This window comes from Hibiscus syriacus, unplaced genomic scaffold (genome assembly GCF_006381635.1).
Source record: "Hibiscus syriacus cultivar Baekdansim isolate YM2019G1 unplaced genomic scaffold, ASM638163v2 tig00110004_pilon, whole genome shotgun sequence".
Classification (NCBI taxonomy): Eukaryota; Viridiplantae; Streptophyta; class Magnoliopsida; order Malvales; family Malvaceae; genus Hibiscus; species Hibiscus syriacus.
Genome location: NW_024062557.1, coordinates 1,217,640 through 1,238,651, shown reverse-complemented (window position 1 = coordinate 1,238,651; position 21,012 = coordinate 1,217,640). Strand labels below are relative to the sequence as shown.

The following is a 21,012-nucleotide window of genomic DNA, read 5'->3' as shown; positions in this document are numbered from 1 at the left end:
GCCACTGGAGCTAGAGTTAGCTGGAAGAAAATATTGCCTTCCAAAATCTGAAGGAGGACTCGGATAAAAGATATTAAAACATGGAACAATGCATGTATGATACAACTATCAGGAACATCCTTGCAGGAGAGGGATCATTGTGGGTAGCTTGGATCCAAAGCAACGACATTAAAGACGTAGACTTTCTGTTAGTGGAAGATAAAGCAAATTCTAGCTGGTGTATCATGCGCTTACTAAAATTAAGGGCAGTTGCTATCCCTGTTTTATCTACAGGAGCTACGAAGTGGAAAGAACACGGGTAAAGGAGACAAAGTCTCATGGCACAATTGATATGGTTCCTCTACACATCCCCAACAAAGCATGATTACAATGGATGTCAATTCTGGATAGACTCCCAACTAGGGAGAGGCTACTGAGAATGAGATCGTACCAACGGTTCGTGTATAATTGCAATGAAGCTACAGAGACTAGGGACCACTGTTTAGTGAGTGCTCAATGGCAGTTTCCTTATGGAAGGCTATTCTGAATCTCTCCTGCTTAAAAAACTCCTACTTATGATGGTGAGCATGTTACAGTGGCCAGTGGTTCTTGGAAAGGTAAGTCTCTCCTCACAAATATCTTGAAACTTGTTTGGTGTGCTTTAATCTATTCCATATGGGAAGAAAGAAACAGAAGACTGTACGAGAAGCAAAAGAAGTGAGAAAGAAATTTGATTTCCATTAGGAGATTGTATGTATTCAATTAAGAGGAAGGAATATAAATAGATTATAATACAATAATTACATTTGTAATCGTTGGGTCGTGACCATCCTCTCTGTTGTAAGTAATTATTCTTTATCCCTCTGATGGGATAGTTTATGTAGCAAAACTCTGTATCTTGGGTAATAAAATTATTTATATATCTTAAGTAAATAGAGATTCTTTTCGAAAATTGTCAGGTGTTAATTTTTAATTGATCTACTGTTGTCACGTTAAATCACAAGACAGAAGTGAATAAAATGATTGACGATTGAATACTTTATATGTTAAATTAAAGAAAAAGCGATTTGTATTACGTTAGCAATTTAGTATAGTATATATATTAAACAAATGTTAAACTTTTAATTTAATCAGTTTTTCGTTAAATTCTTTTAAATAATAATAATAAAAAATTTTTCTTGACGTTGACATATGTTTGAACTAAACTATATTTTACGGCTGCTATGTAAATTATTTTACATAACTATTTATTTTAATCATAAAATCTAAGTCCTAATTATGTATATAAAAAAATCTAAAGCCCTAAACAGTTAAACTATTGTCATAACATTCCGAAAAATCAAAAGAATAATTTTAGGGTTTGTTTGATTAAATTTAGGATTTCTTTTTTTTTTATCAAAAAAGGTGATAAGAAGAGTAGCCACTAATATTTTATTTAGGGTATAATTAAATCACCTAAAAATATTTTTTATTTTATAAAATTTAATTTAAAAATTATTAAAATAACTTTTAGGTCTGCACACTAAAAAATTAGTTCGAGGTCATTACATGGGAGAAAAGATTAGCACCTTATAATATCCTGAAATCGATACATAATCGCTTAATTATGTCTTTGCAATAAAAAAACTAATAATTCCAATTTAATTTAATTAATGATCCATTTATCAATGAATAAATAAATATTATTTAAACATCTAAAGTTCTAGGGATAAAAAGTAGGTTTTTCGTTGCTTTCGATAAGAGAGATAGCCTCATAATATGAAATAGATTACGCTCTCTTTCCAATCAAAGCGAAGAAATATGATATTTCTCTCCAAGAATTTAAGACTTCTAAGAAAAAAATATTTTGTCACTTCGATAGAGGAGAAATACCCTTAATATGAACTGAAGCAGTAATTTCTCATTCCACAAGAAGTAAGGAATATCAATATTTTTCTTAAAATTTAGAATTTATTTTTATTCAATGTTGAAATAATGCAACAAGAAAATAAAATTAATTAAAATTACCATCTTAAATGAGATAAAGAATATTCAATTATTATAAATACTGAGATCAAACCCCAAAATAGAATTAAGTGATTTTTCTTGATAAATTTAAATAAGAGAATATTTTCTCCATCTTCCTAATTAATTTTAATGTGTCATAATTTCTTTTGTTTCACTTGAGGATATTTTCTTATTTTAAATTATCAAAATAAGACTACAAGTTGGATTAGGACAACCTTATTTTGGTAATTTAAAAATAATCAATATTGTCTTTAGTCAAATTATGACATTTTATCATGTTTACAATTAATTTAAGAAATGTCATGGAATCGAAACGTAAAAGCATCTTTCACGAAATATTAATTACAAAATTATAGAATTAAAGCAAATAATTAATTAATCAACTAGGACTAAAATAAAAAAAATAAAAAATAAAGGCAAAAATATAAATGAAACAATAAACATAAAAAATAAGGGTCAAATTGCATTTTAAATAAAATTCATTAGCCAAATTACAAAGCATACAAAGGAATTAAAGCCCAAAGGGACTAAAATGAACTCCTAGAAAACTAGGAAGGATGGTGGAAATCGTTTACCAAAATAACCAAAACACGCAGATCACCTCACCCGGTTTGACTCGAACCAACCGACCCGCCTAAACCCTTTATAACCCAAAAATTTCATTTTTTCCCCCTCTCATTTTACACCGTCGCCAAAAAAAATTCTAGGGAGAGATGCTCTCTCATCTCTCTAAAATCTGGCCAAAAACCGCTCACTCTCATTTTATAAGTATCATAGTTGTTTATATAAATATAATATAATATAAAAATAATATTATGGCTTCGGGGAATAATATATTGTTTTTAATGTATAATATCTATTTTTAATAACTCAAAGTTAGATATTTTTTAAATAATTACATATTTCATAATATAAATTTTTTACCTTATAAAAGTAAAAATAATTAATATATTAAATATAAAAATTTAAAATATAAAATAATTTTAACTGATCAAATTTATTAATATTTATTAAATCAAACTTTTATTATTATTATTATATTTTAATTTTTAGTAAAACACAAACAATAGAATTGAGAAGGATCGATATGAAAGAATTTAATATTTTAAGGATATTTTTGTCTAAGGTGACGAGAATTAATACCTAAAAATTTAAAAATAATGACATTCCCTCTATTTTAATCAAAATTCCTATCATAATAATAAATTATTATCTAATAATAATCTTTTTCGTGAATCAAATGTGAAAATACAATTTCAAAAATTATTTTCCATTAATAATAAATTTTTCCGTGAACTAAACTACTCTAAAAGGTAAGCTTCTTTTATCCCCAAGATAAAACTCCGAAGCAATAGAAGTAAAATTATAGGATTATATAAACTTTACCAGGCAGTTCCAAAATTTATTTAATTTTTGTTGTTAAATGCCAATTCAAGATATAATCTCAGAAATTTTGAAGGAATTAAAAAATAAATATAAAAAGCAAAAAATAAAAATGGGACAAATATTTAAATAGCAATCCAATGACATGTTGATACTTCAATTGAATTATTAATGGTCCAGCTGTCACAAGTGGCAATCAGGTATTGGTCAGTCCATTATCTTAACTCCAAACAAACCTAAGCTAAGCACGAATTAACCCTTTTTTTTTCTCCTTTTCAGTAAAAAGGAAAAGAAAAAAAAGCTGTACACCACTCAAGTATGTTCGTAATTGCTTTATAATTCTAATAAATCAATTATTAAATTATAGTAAGGGTAAAGTACACAAATGATCCATCCACTATTAGATGTTATTTTTTGAGTCCCTCTATTATTAAAATTTAAAAATAATCCTCTGACTATAGGATATTATTTTGTTGAATCTTCCGACTATTAAAGTTACAAGATGATCATCTGACTATTCATATGTTTCAAACTCATCATTTTCGTTAAAATATTGGTGGATGTTTGAGCTAGAAGTTAACCTACTGATTGAGATATGATTAAATCTAATTCCAAAACCGTTTGAGTTTTATTTTATGGATCGAGTCTTCATTTACATTATGTAGTCGAGCTAGTACTTGAAATATTATATCGTCGAGTCAATGTTTGAAAGTAAGGATGCTACCCATAGACATCATTAAACATGATTTTAATATCATCCAGCATGTTAACGTTCAGCTCAGATAACAATCAATTTTTTAACGAAAAAGTATGAGTTAGGAATATATGAATAGTTGAGTGACTATTTTATAACTTTTAATAGAGGGGACTTAACAAAGCAACATCTTATAATTGATGAATCATTTTGTAACTTTTAATAATAAAATAAATTCTACAAAATAATACATTGTAATCAGGAGACCATTTGTATATTTATCCTTATAATAATTAGCAAACAATCGACAATTCCAAGCTTTGGTGAAATGTCTATTTTCTAGACAAAGAAAAACCCTTTCTTCTTGAAATTTGAACGCTCATATTTTACCTATAAACAAACCTCCATTTCACCTAATCAATTATCTTCTTAGTCTTAATATATTCTTCTCTTCAAAAATCAAAGCAAAACCCTTTCTTCTTGAAATCGGAAAGCTCATATTTTACCTATAAACAAACCTCCATTTCACCTAATTAAATATCTGGTAAATTATATGTTTAGTACCTCAATTAAAAATGTAATTTACCTTTAATTATCTTTTTAATCTTAATATATATTGTATGTGTTTTTAATTTTAATAGGTTTTATTTATTTTTTTGTACTTTTTGCACTGCTTGCATTTTCTTTGTCTTGGTTGGTTGGCGGCAGTAATAGTCTTGATGTTCGTCGTTCGTCAATATTCATTGTTATCCTATTGGTATGTCATGCTTTGGATCCCAGATGCATTTGAATATGTAATTTACGTTCAAAGATAGTTTTATCACAACGCTCGATTCTGATTCGCGATTGTCGGTGATCTTTCAGTAGTTTAATCTCATGTTGTGGTTCATTTGTCAATGCAGTTGATTCTATTCACATATTTATTTTGTTAGTTTTTTTGAATTAATTTTTATTCAAAGATAGTTTTATCACACGCTCGATTCTGATTCGCGATTGTCGGTGATCTTCAGTAGTTTAATCTCATGTTGTGTTCATTTGTCAATGCAGTTGATTCTATTCACATATTTATTTTGTTAGTTTTTTTGAATTAATTTTTAACATTTTCCTTATATAGTTCTTATAAGATCATAAGTGGCTAATTTCATATTAATGATTATAGAAAATATTCTAATTATGTTTTTTAAACTGTCAATGCATTTTTATTTTTTTTGTATAATTTTTTAAATAATACGAAGTAATTAAAAATATATATTTAGAATTTTTTTAATCATTAATAAATATATCTTTATAAATCCATTACTTAAATTCACTTTTACAAAAATAAATAATAATAGTAATTATTTTTTACTACCGAGATTACTTACGAATTTCATTTTTTCTTTTTCATTCAAAAATCAAAGCAAAACCTTCAAACATTTGATCCTTATTTACGCCAACTAAAACACACACACACACAAATCCCACCCAGCAAACACTTTTCAAACTTACAAAACACCCACACATCACTAAAACAACTCATCAATTCAAAAGGGAAAAAAAAGGCTTTTTCCCTCTGTCTCTCTCAAACTCGTTTTTTCTTTCTCTAAAATTTCCCTCTTTCACTGTCGTTGTATGAAAAATGGAACCTTCTATGAAAGATTCATCTTCCCTTTCTTCCAGCTTAAGCACCTAACGATCTGCTGCTGGGTACGTAACCTCATTGCTCCTTGGCATTATTTCATTGCAATTTTTAGTGTTTAAGTGGACTCAAAATGTCATTTTTAGGTGGATTGTTGTCACCATGTGCATTTATTGTCGTATTCTCAGTTGGGTGGGTCGGTTTTTGCTTTTGTTTCTATCGACGAATCTGTGTTCTTTTGTTTTTCTTCCATGTTTCTAAAAAGGAAAAATAGTGGTATTTTGAAGCTTTTGTTATAGGTGCTATTCGTTTTCTTATTTTGGTGTGGCATTTGGTTTTGGATTCTCTTATTACTCTATTCTTTTCCTGTTGTATGAGTCTTTCTGAAGGTGGAAATTGCATCTTTGTTTCTTTTGAAGTGTGGAAGTGCCTTTTTCTTCTTCTTTTTATCCTTTTTTAAGCTTTTTTTTTAATTCACTGTCTTTTATTTTTCAATAAAAAGGGTTTGGATCCGATTATTTTAAGTCAGCATTTTGAAGTTTGTCTCTGGGATTCTGCTTTTGGGCAATTTTTGCCTTTCTTTGAACAAGGTATGGTCTGGAATGAGCGATTTCCTCTAATTTGGCTTTTAGTTCAAATATCTTCTTTATACTTTTTGGATCTTGTGATGTTCGGAAGAAATGGTGAAGTCAAACTCACTAGATCAGATCATTGAGATAAATAGAGTTTAAGGGTTTATCCTCTAGATTTTTTAGCTTGAAGTTTTGTATAATTTGTTATCCTGTTTATTGAACTCAAACCTTGATCTGAATGACCTTCTGTGTAATTGGGTTCTTTTAATAAAACCTTCTTTTGATTGCTTTTACATTGTTTTTTCTTCTTTTAAATAAAATTCCTCTTGTTGCTTTTACATTGTTTTTCTCCTGCTTATCTTACTGTGTTGGTGAAGTACACTTATTCATGGTCTCAGTGCTTGCTGTAGGCTTTGGATTCGAAACATGTTTATACCTGCATTTGAACTAGTTTTATTTGGTCTCAGCTATCCTATCTATGTGAAAATGATATGATAAATTTTGGTTGTTTTGTTATAAGCAGGGACAGTTTAATCTGTGGGAGAGGGGGGTTGTTATGTCATAGAGCTGGTGATTAATTGATTTGCTGGTAATGTCGAGGATCCCTAAGTGGAAGATTGAGAAGACAAAAATAAAAGTCGTGTTCAGGTTACAATTCCATGCTACACATGTAAGTTGCAATTTGTACTTGTGGAATTTTCTGGCATTTTTATTTAAAATTTTCTATTTGAAGCTAATATTGTTAGACATAAGCTCATGTTACAAGTTGATGAATTGGTAATATGAAAATTATAATGTGTACCAAATTGTACAATGTACCTTATTAAGGTGAATCAAGAACTCAATGGCAATGCGTTGAATGTAGAACTTCAGCTATATTATGTGAATGTTCTATGATGTTCACTTAGATTATGATTTTATCTTTATGTTACTTCTACCATGCAATTACAGTTTCATGATTGCTTGTATCTGGTAAGAAATATATTTTTAATGCATTTTTTTATTTTAGTATTTGGCTGGTGTTTGTAGTTAGGGGGTTTTAGAGGTCAACAATAAAAAAATAGATTGGAAAGTTTACAAAATGGGTGTAGTTTGTTCAATGTCCAAGAGTTTTAAAAGGTCAGCTGCTTGAGGGATTAAATTTTATGCACTAGCCATGAGTTTAGTCTTTTCTGGAACCTGTTCCTTCACCGCAGATTGCATATTTGAGCCTACACCATACCCACTTGTGGATATCATCTTATGTATGAAATAGTGTTGTCAATCCTCTCTCCCCAAATAGACTCCTAATGATTCATGTCAAAAGATGTGACAAGATTTTACACTGGCTGCCCCCTCCTATATTTGGTACTTGGGGCCACCAGTACAAGCACAGGTGGAGAAGAAATTAGAGATTCAGGAACTAATGGGTGTATTTAGGATAACATTCACGTGGTCCTAGTGAAGGATGTGGAGATTACAGAGAGATGGAGGAATATTTTGATAAGCTGTTAAACGATAATCACTCTCAAGATGAGGCTGATTTGACTATACCATTAGAGGACCTAGTTTGCCACACCATGTGTTTGACAAGTCCTGTTAAGATCAAAAGGGCCTTTCGCTAAATTAAGACTAGAATGGTGGTGTGTCCGGATACCATTCCTGTTGAGGTTTAGAATGCCTTGCGAGGTTCAGCCACTCAGGTTGGGTGGTTGACAAACTTGTTTAACAAGATTTGATGAAGTAATAAGATGCCTTATGAGGAGGAAGAGTATTTGGTGCCTTTATATAAAACAACGATGACATTCTTTTGCTCAAATTTTAGAGCAATAACTTATGATATATCATGAAACTTTCAGAAGGTTATTTTTTTATAGGAATGAAGGCCTCATTAAAAACCCCCTTCATGATTAATGGAACCTGCTTCTTAATCAGCGGAACTTTCAGAAGGTTATTGAGCAAGGTTTATAACAACGTGCTAACATTGTGCAAAATTGGTTTGATTCATGTATGGCAATCTACTGTGGAAGTTATTCATTCCCTGCAGAACTTATGGAGAGGTTTGGAGGGGTCAAAGTGAGAATTAAGTATGATTTTGTTGACTTAAAGAAATTTGTGGTAAACTACCTGGGGACATTATTAGGTAGGCTGTGAACTAGTAGGGATTTCCTCTCAAATATGCGTACATGTACAACACCGCAGTCATAAATGTAAGAACTTGTGTGGATTAAAAGATGAGTTTCTAATCACAATAGGGGTTCAACAAGGATTGACATCAAGTCATTGTCTCTTTGCCATAGTATTGGATAGTTGGTCAACTAGACTTCAGTCTTAAACTGGTTGAATCATCTTAATGACTGTTTTCCACCATTTCACATGATTTGTGCATCTGAACTTCCCCACTATATATCCGGTAATCTAATATGTGATTGTTTGTCCATCTTTCATAACTGGAAAACATATTCTGCTGCATCATTCATCTTGCTATGTTTATTTTTCTGAAAAATTCAGATTCCACAAACTGGATGGGATAAACTGTATATATCCTTCATTCCTGCTGATTCTGGGAAAGCAACTGCAAAGACAACCAAAGCAAATGTGAGAAATGGAACTTGCAAATGGGCTGATCCAATCTATGAGACTATGAGGCTTCTTCAAGACATCAAAACTAAGCAGTTCGATGAAAACTCTATAAGCTTGTTGTGGCAATGGTAAGATTCTAATCATTACAGTCCAATTGCAAAACTTAACCACACAAGCAAGTACTCTTAGTTTGACCTAAATGTGAATTATGGAATTTGCCAGATCTGTAGACAGTTTATTACAGTCCTCTAGTTGTAGCAGAATTGATGTTTTTTCATCTCATTTTAACTGCGTTTAACTGTCTTTCATCTTGATCAATTTGGAATCAGGGTTCCTCACGGTCCAGCCTTCTGGGTGAGGCTACCATTAACCTTGCTGATTATGCTGATGCATCAAAGCCTTCTGTTGTTCCAGTGCCACTCATTGGCTGTGATTCTGGAGCTATATTACATGTGAGGACATTTCGATTTCTCAAAGTATTCTTGGTTTATTCTTATCAATTTCTTGTTGGATATCTTGAGTATATTGTAGCTATGCTAAAATATTTTTGTGTAGTGTTGAAGTTTTTTTCTGTTACTAGAGATTCTATGTTTTATGCCTAAATAATCTTTAATTTATATTCGATGACAGATCACTGTACAACTTCTAACCTCTAAAACCGGTTTCAGGTATTTTTTCTGAAAACATTTAAACTTATTGCTTCAGCTAATTTCAATATCCTTATCTGTAACTATGCTTGGTCTCAGGTTTGAACAGCAACGAGAACTTAGAGAGAGGGATTGCAGGTGGGGTCAGATCAAAATAGTCCTGATCAGACTTCATCTGGAAAAGTGTCAGTTTCTGAGGATATCCTCAACAGTCATATGGTTAAGGTTCAGTCCTTTGTTTCTTTCGGATTTCTAGTTGTAACCATATTTTGTATTTTTTTTAAGGTCCTTTGCTTTTGTTTATAGTTCATATTGATCTCTTTGCACATGTACCCACAAATACACATTCTTTGTTGGAGATGCATGATTGACCATAGTTATCTTCTTTATGAGACTTCAATTATTTGTATTCCTCTTGAAAAATAAAGTGATTTTAGGGTTTAGGAGATCACTTATGGAAGAGAAAATGTTGGCATCTATTCCCTGGTTGAATTTAGAATTTTAAAATCATCGAGATTGTATTCAATAGACTTTGATACCTAGAATGCCATTTTTCATTGCATGGGTTTTTATGGCTATGCTGTAGACACCGTCAAAGAGGCTTTGGTTGTGAGCCAATATGAAAAAATGTTACTGAGAAGTCAAGTTGGTTAAATGAGCATGGAAATGCGTGAAATTCTATTTTAAAGCCCTTTAGCAGTCTCTTGCTACAAAACCAATACGCAACAAGTACTTTTCATATCTTTTCAGTTTATTATTTGTTTTACATTTTGGTTGTTTAGGTCTTCTGAAAATCTACATTGTAGGCCCTCTAGTAGTTGCAAGCTTTCTACGAATGAGCAGTATGTGATTTCTGTTGTCTTCTATAATTGGGAGGTAACCTAATCTTTCACCTTTTATTCTGTATATAGGTTAATCCAAGGGTTAGATTTAGAGAAAAATCTAAGGAACACCCTTTGCTTGAAGAAGATGTTGGTTTGAATGAAGACTATGGAGACTCAGCTGTTGGGTTTGATGGCTCTTCTAGTACTTCAGAAATGTTATGCAGAGAAGCATGATACGTCCAGTACTCATGAAATTGACAGCCTAAGTACAGTCTCTGGTGATTTGACTGGGCTTGGTCACAGCCCTCAGCAAGATAAAGGAGATCCCTCAGATCGTCGGTTTTTTGGTTCAGGGTCTAACAATTGGGTTCATGGCTGGAGTTCAGACTATTCCGGGGATAATGACCTAACTGTTGCTTATGAAGAAAATAGCAGACTCCGAGGGTGCTTGGAAGTGGCAGAATCATCTATTCAGGAACTTAAGATGGAAGTAAGCTTGTTGCAAAATCACGCTAGTCAAATAGGTGCTGAAACCGAGAAGTTCTCTCAGCAACTTGTCACTGAGATTTCTTCTGGAGAACGGTTGGCAATAGAGATTTCTGATTTAAAATTAGAGTGTTCAAAGTTGAAAGAAGACCCTGAGCAAATGACAAGTTCTAAACTGTGCTCTTCTCTAACCAGCAAAGAAGCTATTAAGAAAGGTGAGGACCACTTACTCCAAGACTTAGAGGTTGTATTGTCAAAGGGGCTTTTAGTTATGGAGGATAAGATAAGGGAACTTCAAAACAAGGCATGTTTGAATTACTATGAAAGAAAACATATGTTCATTCAAACAGACTTGGAAGCATTGCTTGGCATTCTGAAAGATCTCAAACAGGGAACTCAAAAAGAAATGTTTATTCTTGGGTCACTAGCATCTGAAAGTTTGCAAAATGAAGACTAGCGGAGAAATGAGCCTAACTAATTCTTTCATACCGGCAACCAGTTTTTGATGCAGAGCTTTATCAACCAAACCGGGCATGGTTCCATGCATTAGTGCCTGGTATGCCGCATGAAACTGATTCTATGGTTTCCACTAATGCAATGGAAGGAAAATCTTTGAACATCTGAGAGAGTTGGATGAATCAAAAGCTGAGCGGGAAAGCCTTGCAAAGAAAATGGACCAGATGGAGTGCTACTATGAAGCTCTCGTTCAGGAGCTTGAGGAAAACCAAAGGCAGATGCTGGGAGAATTGCAGTCTCTCAGAAATGAGCATTCTACATGCTTGTTTAGGGTGCAATCTGCTAAGCTGAGACAGAGACTATGCGCCAAGATATGAATGAGCATGTCTTGAGATTGGCTGAAGAAAAACAAGATTTGGAATCTCTGAGCAAGGAACTGGAAAGAAGGGCTATCATTGCAGCAGCACTGAAAGGGCACGCCTTAATTACTCAATTGCGGCGGGCCAGTTGCAAACGGACCTTGAGCTGCTTTCTTCCCAGGTTATGTCTGTGTTTTGAAACAAATGAGAATCTCCTAAGGGAAGCTTTTGTAGATTCTTCACAAAACTCTCGAGAATTCTCTGAAGAATTTCAACCCACCAAGCCCTTGAATTCTCAAAATCAGTATGTTGGTGAAGAACACAGTTGGGTGGAGATATTCTTTTAGAAGATTGAAAAGATCCCTCCATTTGCAGGAAACCCTTTACCAGAAGGTTGAAGAAGAAGTTTGTGAAATACATTACCAAAATGTATACTTCGACGTGTTTTCAAGCACTCTACTTGAAACTCTGCTTGAAGCCAATGATGATATTAAAACAATGAAAGAGAAAATCGATGAGCTTGCATGGCAATTGGAACTTTCACTCGAGTCCAAGGAGTTGTTGATGCAAAGGCTGCAAACAGCTATGGATGATGTTCATTCCCTTAACGAGTACAAGGCTACTTGCATTGCCAAGTATAATGACTTGGCTCGGCAGAAACAAGCTTTGGAAGAAAATGTGGAAAATATCTCCCAAGGAAATCATCTTCTCTGTGAGAAGATAACTGAACTGGAGTGCTGCTTGATGGAGTACAAAAGTTACAAGAGCAAATTTGATGCCTGTGTCACGGAGAAAACAGAGTTGGCTAATTTATTGAAGGAAGGAACTCTGGAAAATGACAACCTTAGAAACAATAACTCTTGTTTGCAGGAAGAGTTGAGAATGATCAAAGCTGAGTTTGATGAATTGGTTCTTGTGAAGGAAAAGCTGCAAAATACTATGGACTTTCTCCGAAACAGGTTTCTTAACTTAATCTCATCCTTTGGCAAATTTTTTGAACCACCCCTCTCAACTGACTTGGTTTGTCAGGATATTGAGTCTGAGGACTTGACATCTGTCATTGCCCAGTTAGATGAGGTCCAGAATAATGCATATGGAAATTTCTTCATCTCTTGAAAGAAAGAAAGATCTGATGGGTGAAAGAGATAAGGCTCAAGTGTCTTTAAGTGTGGTAGAATCGGACATGGTGCTAATGAAAGAGAAGCTCGAATGTGATGTACGAGCTATGATTGATAAAATGGATCTATCCAATGCAGTTGTACAAAAGCTTCAGTTAGAAATTGAAGCTGTTGCCGAAAAGCTCAAGGTGAGCTCTGAAGTTGAAGAAACCAATGCACAGCTGCAGAGAGATCTTTTATTGATCTTGAGCATTTTGAAACGGAGCTACAGCAGCTTACTTCTAAGAATAGGGAGATTGCTGAAGTACTCTTGGTCTTAGAGTCTGTCAATGAAGAACTTGGAAGCAATAAGTTGACTGTGGTTGAACTTGTGGAAGAAAACAAAGCGATGGTTCAATCTTTACAGGATAAATCTGAGGAGGCATACAAGCTTGCTTTGGAAATTAATGGTTTAAAAGAAAGTTTGCATTCTGCACATGATGAGCTGCAAGCAGAAAGAAGCCAAATATAAATTACAGAGTGTGATTACAGATCTTACTTCCCAAATGAAGAAAACCGGAAGTTGTTGTTGCAATTTGACCAACAGAAATCTGAATTGGGCCATCTTAAGCATATGTTATTGGACATAGAATCAGAGAAATCTAGGGTTTGCAGTCTTTTACAGCAGTCCGAGGAGTGCCTCATTGATGCTCTCAAAGAGTCTTCCGCTATTACTTTTCTGGAATCTCAGTTGTCTGAAATGAATGAACTTTCAATAGCTGCAGATGTTAGTCTTATTTTCTTAAGAGCTCAGTACGAAAACTGGACCACTGACCTTGTTCGTCAACTTTCCAGGTCTGAAAGACAACTTGCAGAGCTTCAAAAGAAGCATCATAATTTTGAGAGTATACTTAATGGTTATCTTGCTCGTGAAGCACACTGCATTGAAGAAAATAAAAGATTATCACTGACTCTTGAATCCCTAAAATCAGAGTTAGAAGCTTCCATGGTTGAAAACCAGACACTTCTCAATAAAAATAGCTCTGTAATAGCTGAGCTTCAGGACTACAAAAGTAAGAGCGAAAAGATTGAGTTTGCTTACTCTGAGGATATCAGCATGCACTTGAAGTTGAAAGGCTGAAGCACTTACTTGGCTGCTCAGAAAGAGATTGACAGTCTGATTGTATTGAAGGAAGAACTGGAATTCTGCGTCTTAGTACTCAAAGCTAAATTGGATGAACAGAGCACTCAGATGGATGAAAACCAGATACTTATCAATAAAAATAGCTCTGTAATAGCTGAGCTTCAGGACTACAAAAGTAGGATCGAAAGATTGAGTTTGTTTACTCTGAGGATAACCATCAGCATGCTCTTGAAGTTGAAAGGCTGAAGCACTTACTTGGCTGCTCCCGAGAAGAGATTGATAATCTGATGGTATTGAAGGAAGAACTGGAATTCAATGTCTTAGTACTCAAAGCTAAATTGGATGAACAGACCACTCAAATGATCTTACTGGAAGGGCACAATGATGAAGTGCTGCTGCTGCAGAATCAGTGTAATGACTTCTCAAAGACTTTCTGAACAGATTTTGAAGACTGAAGACTTCAAAACTTGTCCATTCATTTGAAGGAGCTCAAAGATAAGGCTATGCAGAATCCATCCAGGCTCTGGAGAAGAGAGAATCGGAAGCACCACCACCAACTGTTATGCAAGAGTCCTTAAGAATTGCATTTATCAGAGAACAGTATGAAACAAGGCTGCAAGAACTAAATCATCAGTTGGCTGTCTCCAAAAAACATAGCGAGGAAATGCTATGGAAATTACAAGATGCCGTGGATGACATTGAGAATAGAAAGAAATCAGAAGCGTCTCACTTAAAGAGAAATGAAAACTGGGAGTGAAGATCTTGGAACTGGAGGCCGAGTTACAAGCATTGATTTCGGACAAGCGTGAAAAAAAGAGGGCTTATGACATGTTGAAAGCGGAATTGGATTGCTCAATGATTAGCCTTGAATACTGCAAGGAAGAAAACAGAAAGTTGAAGCATGTTTGCAAGAATGTAATGAAGAAACAGAAACTTGAAGCATCTTTGCAAGAATGCAACGGGGAAAACAGAAACTTGAGGCGTCTTTGCAAGAATGTAATGAGGCAAAATCTAGACTCTCAGTTGAACTTAGCATGGTGAAAGAATTGCTCGAGACCTCCAAATTGACTTGAATCTTCTGAAAGAAAGAAATGGAAAACCGAAAGATGCTTGCATTCCTGATGAGCTTGTTGTCATTAATGCTCCAACTCGAGATATTGATCACACACACTTGGGCCAAGATACTTCAGAAAAGTCCAAACAAGCAGAAGGCTTAGTTCCTGTTGGTGTAGGTGACCGCACAATTGCACCCACAGATTTGCAACCTGAGCAGGTAGTTTTTATCAGATTGCTTGGAACATCTTCTCTCACCATGATTGATTCAAGTAGTAATTCTTTGTTTTTGAATGAATTATAAGTCTGGAAACTTCATGTAGCATAGGATTCTGTTGTTTGCATATATTTGTTTTTTCTCTATCTTAGTTTTATGATATAATTTGAGAATTTAGCATTCGATTATGAACTTATTATCAATGCTAAGTGTGCCTTTCTAAGAAAGAACTGAAAATCTATTTGGTCCTAAGGATGACAATGGAAATACATTGCATTATTTTTACTTTGATGTTATCTAGACCTGTCCTAGGCTAGGCTCTAGGCTTAGCATCATCAAATTTGTTAATCTTAAGGTTTGCCTTTCAGCTCTTTTGATGACCTATCCTGCATATGTTTTCTTTTCCTTTTGTTTTTGGACTTCAAAGTTTTCAATTTATTTTTACTGGTTCAAATGTTTAGTTCTATTTTAATTTTATCCCGTTTTCCTTAGAAAGAATCTTGGATAAAGATTTCTTTGACGAAAATATTGTCGACTTTCCCCATTCTATTTACACATGAAATTTCTTTATGGTGATGATTTGCTTAATGTATGTCAGAATCTGGTATCTAATGATACAAATGAAGTTCAAAGTCTGACACTAGTCAATCAATGGAACTTGCCGAAGAGTGATGCAAAGCCTAGCCTTAATCAATGATCGTTTTAAAGCCCAAAGTTTAAGGTCAAGCATAGACCACCTAAATAACGAGGTATGTTTATTGTCAAAGCTGTAAGGTGCCAGTTAGTGATAGAGCCGGGTATATGGGCTAAGGCCCGCGGGCTACCCGTATAACCCGCGGCCCGTGCGGGCTTCGGGCTTCAAAAAATATAGCTCGTTTAAATTGCATGCTTATTAGCCCGGACTGTTAAACCCGTGGGTTTAATGGGTATACCTGCGGGCTCCGCGGGTAGCCCGCTTAATTTAATTATTTTTTTTCAATTTATTTTATGTTGATTTTATTTAGACTTATTGAGACTTTATTAGTGTTATGTGTTGTTTTATTTTAGACTTTGAGACTTAATGGTGTTATGGTGTTATTTATTACTTGTTTATCTTGAGACTTATTGACTTAATAGTGTAATGGACTTTTGGTGTTTTTTAGCCACTTCAGTTTCAGATTAATAGTGTAATTGACTTTTGGTGTTATGGTGTTATTGTGGATCATTTTTTGCTGCTAACTTCCGTTTGACATCAATAGTGTAATTGACTTATGGTGTTATGGTTGTTATTTAAAATTGTACGGGCCGCGAGCCTTAGAATTCAAGACCGTTTAGATTGCAGGTCGCAGGTCGCGGGCCTTAGCATTTAAAATTATTGTTATTTAACGGGTCGCGGGTAAGCCCGTTAGACCGCGGGTTAAATGGTACGGGGTCGTTTAAGCCCGTACCGTCAAAACCCGCGGGCTTAATGGGCAGGTAGCCCGTATACCCAGCTCTAGTTAGTGATGATCTCACCCAAATACAATTGCAATTTCTTGTATTGTTGAGCTTGAGGGAATCATTACATTTGTGGCATACAATTTCTTTAGGATAACATCTAATAATGGTGATTGATTTACTTTTTCCTTTTGGTGCTTAGCTGGAAAGGATGAAAAATGAGAATCTGGTTCTTTCAAAACATACTCAACATTTCAACACCAAGTTTCCCGGTTTACAGCAGGAACTAATGCAGTTAGATAAGGTGGATTGATATGGCTCTCTTCATAAATTTGATTAAGTTATTCAATCAGGCTCTCACTTTTCCCTTTTCACAGGTGAATGAAGAACTGGGAAGCATATATCCTTTGTTTAATGAATATTCAGAAACCGGAAATGCATTAGAACGGGTACTAGCGTTGGAACTTGAGCTTGCCGAGGCATTACAAACAAAGAAGAAATCAAGCATCCTTTTTCAGAGGTATGCAATGTTCTAGAAAAGAAAATTAGTCTGCTTTTCTAAGACAAACCTTTTAAGGAAAGGAATTTGCTTTGGCCTTGAAGATCACTTAAAAGAAAATTGCTATGGATTCTATGTTTAAAGTTCTAAGCATACTGCATATTAATCCCTCTAGAGTGTGTTGCATGAGTGAATGAATTGCATAATATTTTTTTTTGTGGTCCAGCTCTTTCCTGAAACAGCACAATGATGAGGAAGCAGTTCAAAAGTTTCAGGGACATCAATGAACTGATTAAAGACATGGAGATTAAGGGAAGATGTGGAGCTGTGGAGACTGAACTAAAAGAGATGCACGAACGATACTCTCAGCTAAGCCTTCAATTTGCAGAAGTTGAAGGTGAGAGGCAGAAACTCATGATGACTCTCAAGAATATCCGGCAATCGAGGAAAGCTCAAAACTTAATTCGCTCCTCATCAGCCTCTCCTGGAGACCATTCCTGAGCCGTAAAACCAAACTCGGCACTGGATGTCCTCTTAGTAAGAACAAACTCGGCACTGTTAAAGTTTTCCAAGCTTGATACACAATGTTCAAAAGCAAAGCAGCTGTATTTTATGTAAATAAATTTTAAATTTCTCGGCTGTCACAGATTTAGCAGTATCATAAGGTATAGATAGACTTAAACCTCGGCCTTTTTCCCCCGGTCATGGTGATTTATTCTTCTACTGTATAGTGAATCAAATTCTTTGATTGACAGAACTATTTTCATTTCGTTAGTAGCAGCAGTTATTCTACATTTGTGCACGTTTCCCTCAGTCCCTGCTTTTTCATTATTTGCATATCTGCACGAATAAGTGACTTTGATAATAAAAAAATTATTGTTATTTTTTGAGTCTCAGATTCGAACAATATGAATGTTAGGGGTGTAAGCGTTTATGTCAAATGGTTAAGAGTTATCTTATACTTACCCGAAATTAATATATATATATCTGCTCGTTTCTCTGTCCCTGCTTTACCTTGTGTTCTACGCTAGATTTTTCTATCATCTTTCTGGTTTCAATCTACTTTGTTTTCACAATGGGGATATTCATTGATATGATACTCTATTTAAGGTTTGTATAATATCTAGGGTAAATTATACATTTAGTACTTAAATTATCGGTTTTGATCTCTTTTAGTAATTAAATTTTTATTTTTTTTCCAAAATCATAGCTAACATTTAGGTTTTATTTTATTTTAGTACCCTATCGTCAAGAATTTAACGCGTTTAGTACCTAAATTATTAGTTTTGGTCTGTTTTAGTACCAAAACTTTCATTTTTTTCAAAATTTAAGTATGATTTGGGTACTAAATGTGTTTTGCAACCTAAACTTTCAATTTTTCTCAACACTTAAGTTTTGGTACTAAAATGAAATAAAATTAAACTTTAGGTATGATTTTGAAAAAAATTAAAAGTTTAGGTATTAAAATGGATCAAAACTGATAGTTTAGGTACTAAATACGTAGTATTAATTATGTAATTTACCCACAAAAAGTGCCATATTGTAACAATTCTATTAAGTTTTTAAAGTTTTTAACGACAAGGTAGCAAAACGAAACAAAAAGTAAACGTTAGGTATGATTTTAAAACAAATAAAAGTTTAGGTATCAAAATGGGATAAAATAATAGTTAATGTACTAAACGTGTGATTTGCCCAAAAGATAATTGTAAACAATCAAACATGTATTCATCCAATTCTGCAGGTGACAAGAAATTTGAATTTCAAGAGCAGTCTTAACTGAAAAAAAATAAACAAATAATTTCTCACCATAAGTTCCACTTTTCAATCTTTATTTTTTTGATCCATCATCAACTAAGCATAAAATTCAACACTTTTTTTTTGGCCCTCTTTTGCTAAGCCACAATGGACATGTAAGATTTTCTGTAAAGCAAACTCTAGACCTTTTGCTTCTGCAGCCACCAGAACGATGAAGGATTGCAATCTGAACAAATCCGACAGGAAAGCATCGAAGAAACCGTATCACATCCGATTCGGCAGCTCGTCTAAGTACCGTGCATGAACAGCTACTTTTCTTCGGAGAATCATCCTGTTGTTTCTCTGTGGATAAATTTTGGATATGGCATACTGAATCATAGAGAAGGTTTGGCACATGAAACATGGTTCAGAAAGCAAATTTATCGGTCGGGGATTACCGTTATTTTTGTCCGACGAAGGAAGGCGAAGAACGACATGCGTTGTAATTACACCTCCTGGAACTTCAACAACAGGAAGTCTGGACTCAGCAAGTGTCCTGTTGTTTTCAAGTATCTTTCCAGCATTGATTAGCTTCACATCCTGTATTGTCTTGGGGCAATTTTCTTTGTCTGCAAGCAGAGAAAAGAGTATTTTCACATGAAAACAGAAGCTGATTATACCAAATCACAATGTTATAAGCTACATTACACTGAAGTAATTGTGTTTGACATATGAGTTCAGTCATACTAGAAACATGAGGAAAATAAAATCCTTCAAATACAAGAGTCATTCGTCGGAATCGGTATATTTGACTCGTAGAAGTAACTAATTTTCCTCCAATCATCTAATCCTATATCGAAAATTCAGATTACACAATGGAATCTGTATAATCATAGGCGTGCTTGAAAGGCAGAGTGAGGCAATGCTTCTAACCTTGTCATCCTCAATTAACATAGACAAATAAGAACAGTGTTTCAGATATGTTCTTACACAAGTCTTATCTCTTTAGTTAACAGTTAGAATTCAACAAAACCAATGACATCTTCATTCAAGAAATCAGTATGTTATTGATCTAAATTCTTGTGCCTTTGAAACCCATTTTTCTGTCTCCTAAGATGAACCAAAACAACTCTTCATAAACTCAACTAATTTGCAGGCATACACATGAAAAAAATGAATAAGTTCAACATGTAATTGAAGAGGTAAAAGTGGAAAAAGTTAGGGTAACCTTTAGGCCAGTGAGCAAGTATTTCTCTTTGAGAGAAGCAACAGTTGTATCTGGACTATACTTGGTTGGACCAATATCAGTTCCATATGCAAGCCTGAATTTCAGCTCCACTAGATCTTCTCCAGCCATAGATGTGTTCTCCCACCAAATTATCTCCACTCAAACTTGCATTGCAGAAGAAATTATCAATAACCCATGTTTTTCTGTGCAAAATTCACAGCAAAAGTTAATCACTTGAAGCTTGTGGAGATTTCAAACTCCAAGAAGGAAAAAAATTCGAAATTTTTGTTATGAACAAGCAAGACATGGAGAGAGAGAAGGATCTTAGCAATTTGATGAAGGAGGAGAAGAATGAAACCGCCAAAATTGGAACTTTTCAACTGAGATTATTGCCTGAATCTAACCGAAAATTCTAATGATATGGAAAGTGACACTTTTACATTGTCATCGTGAATAACCCAAGTTAAAAACTCCATTAAAAAAATGTATGTAATTTTCTTAAGATAAATTACGTGTAGTATTTATATTATTATTTTTATTTTAAACTTTATTTTTTTCAAAGCCATATCTATCATTTAATTTAGATTTCGTTTTGATACCGGGACGGTTATATGTGACATTTTTATAGGTAAATTATATTATTCACTACTCAACTATCTTCTCTCTCTGATTTTAGCCACTAAAATTTAAAATTTTCAATTTAATTACTCAACTTTCAAATTGTTCATGCTTTAATCATTCTAATTTATTTTATTAGTATTTGTTGTGACATGACACTTATATTATTATTTTTTTACTATATAATTAAAATAAAATTAAATAAATTTAAATTATACCAAACCCCAAAAATTATGCCACAAACCCTAAATCACAAACCCCTCATATATTAATAAAATAAGTTAGAGTGACTCATTTTAACAACAAGAGGTATCCGAGGAAGCATTGCGATTGAAATTATTTCCATATTGTTTGAGGGATTCTACTAGGACATGGTTGAATTCTTTGCCATCAAGATCAATAACCTCATGGGACGCTCA

At 33.8% G+C, this 21,012-nt stretch overlaps 2 protein-coding genes and 3 pseudogenes across 2 annotated transcripts; 4 read left to right on the top strand and 1 right to left on the bottom strand.

Moving 5' to 3' along the window:
- Positions 1-5,515: 5,515 nt before the first annotated feature.
- On the top strand, positions 5,516-9,496 carry LOC120212180 (annotated as a pseudogene).
- LOC120212196 lies at positions 9,497-20,253 on the bottom strand (annotated as a pseudogene).
- LOC120212192 lies at positions 9,562-11,671 on the top strand. The gene is made up of 2 exons (XM_039210596.1): positions 9,562-9,687; positions 10,374-11,671. Exon 2 carries the CDS (start codon positions 10,444-10,446, stop codon positions 11,227-11,229), a length of 786 nt encoding a protein of 261 aa, XP_039066527.1. The 5' UTR covers positions 9,562-9,687; positions 10,374-10,443; the 3' UTR covers positions 11,230-11,671.
- Positions 12,691-13,835, top strand: LOC120212194. The gene has a single exon (XM_039210597.1). The coding sequence runs from the start codon at positions 13,319-13,321 to the stop codon at positions 13,823-13,825; it is 507 nt and encodes a 168-aa protein (XP_039066528.1). The 5' UTR covers positions 12,691-13,318; the 3' UTR covers positions 13,826-13,835.
- On the top strand, positions 14,879-17,791 carry LOC120212193 (annotated as a pseudogene).
- Positions 20,254-21,012: the final 759 nt, after the last annotated feature.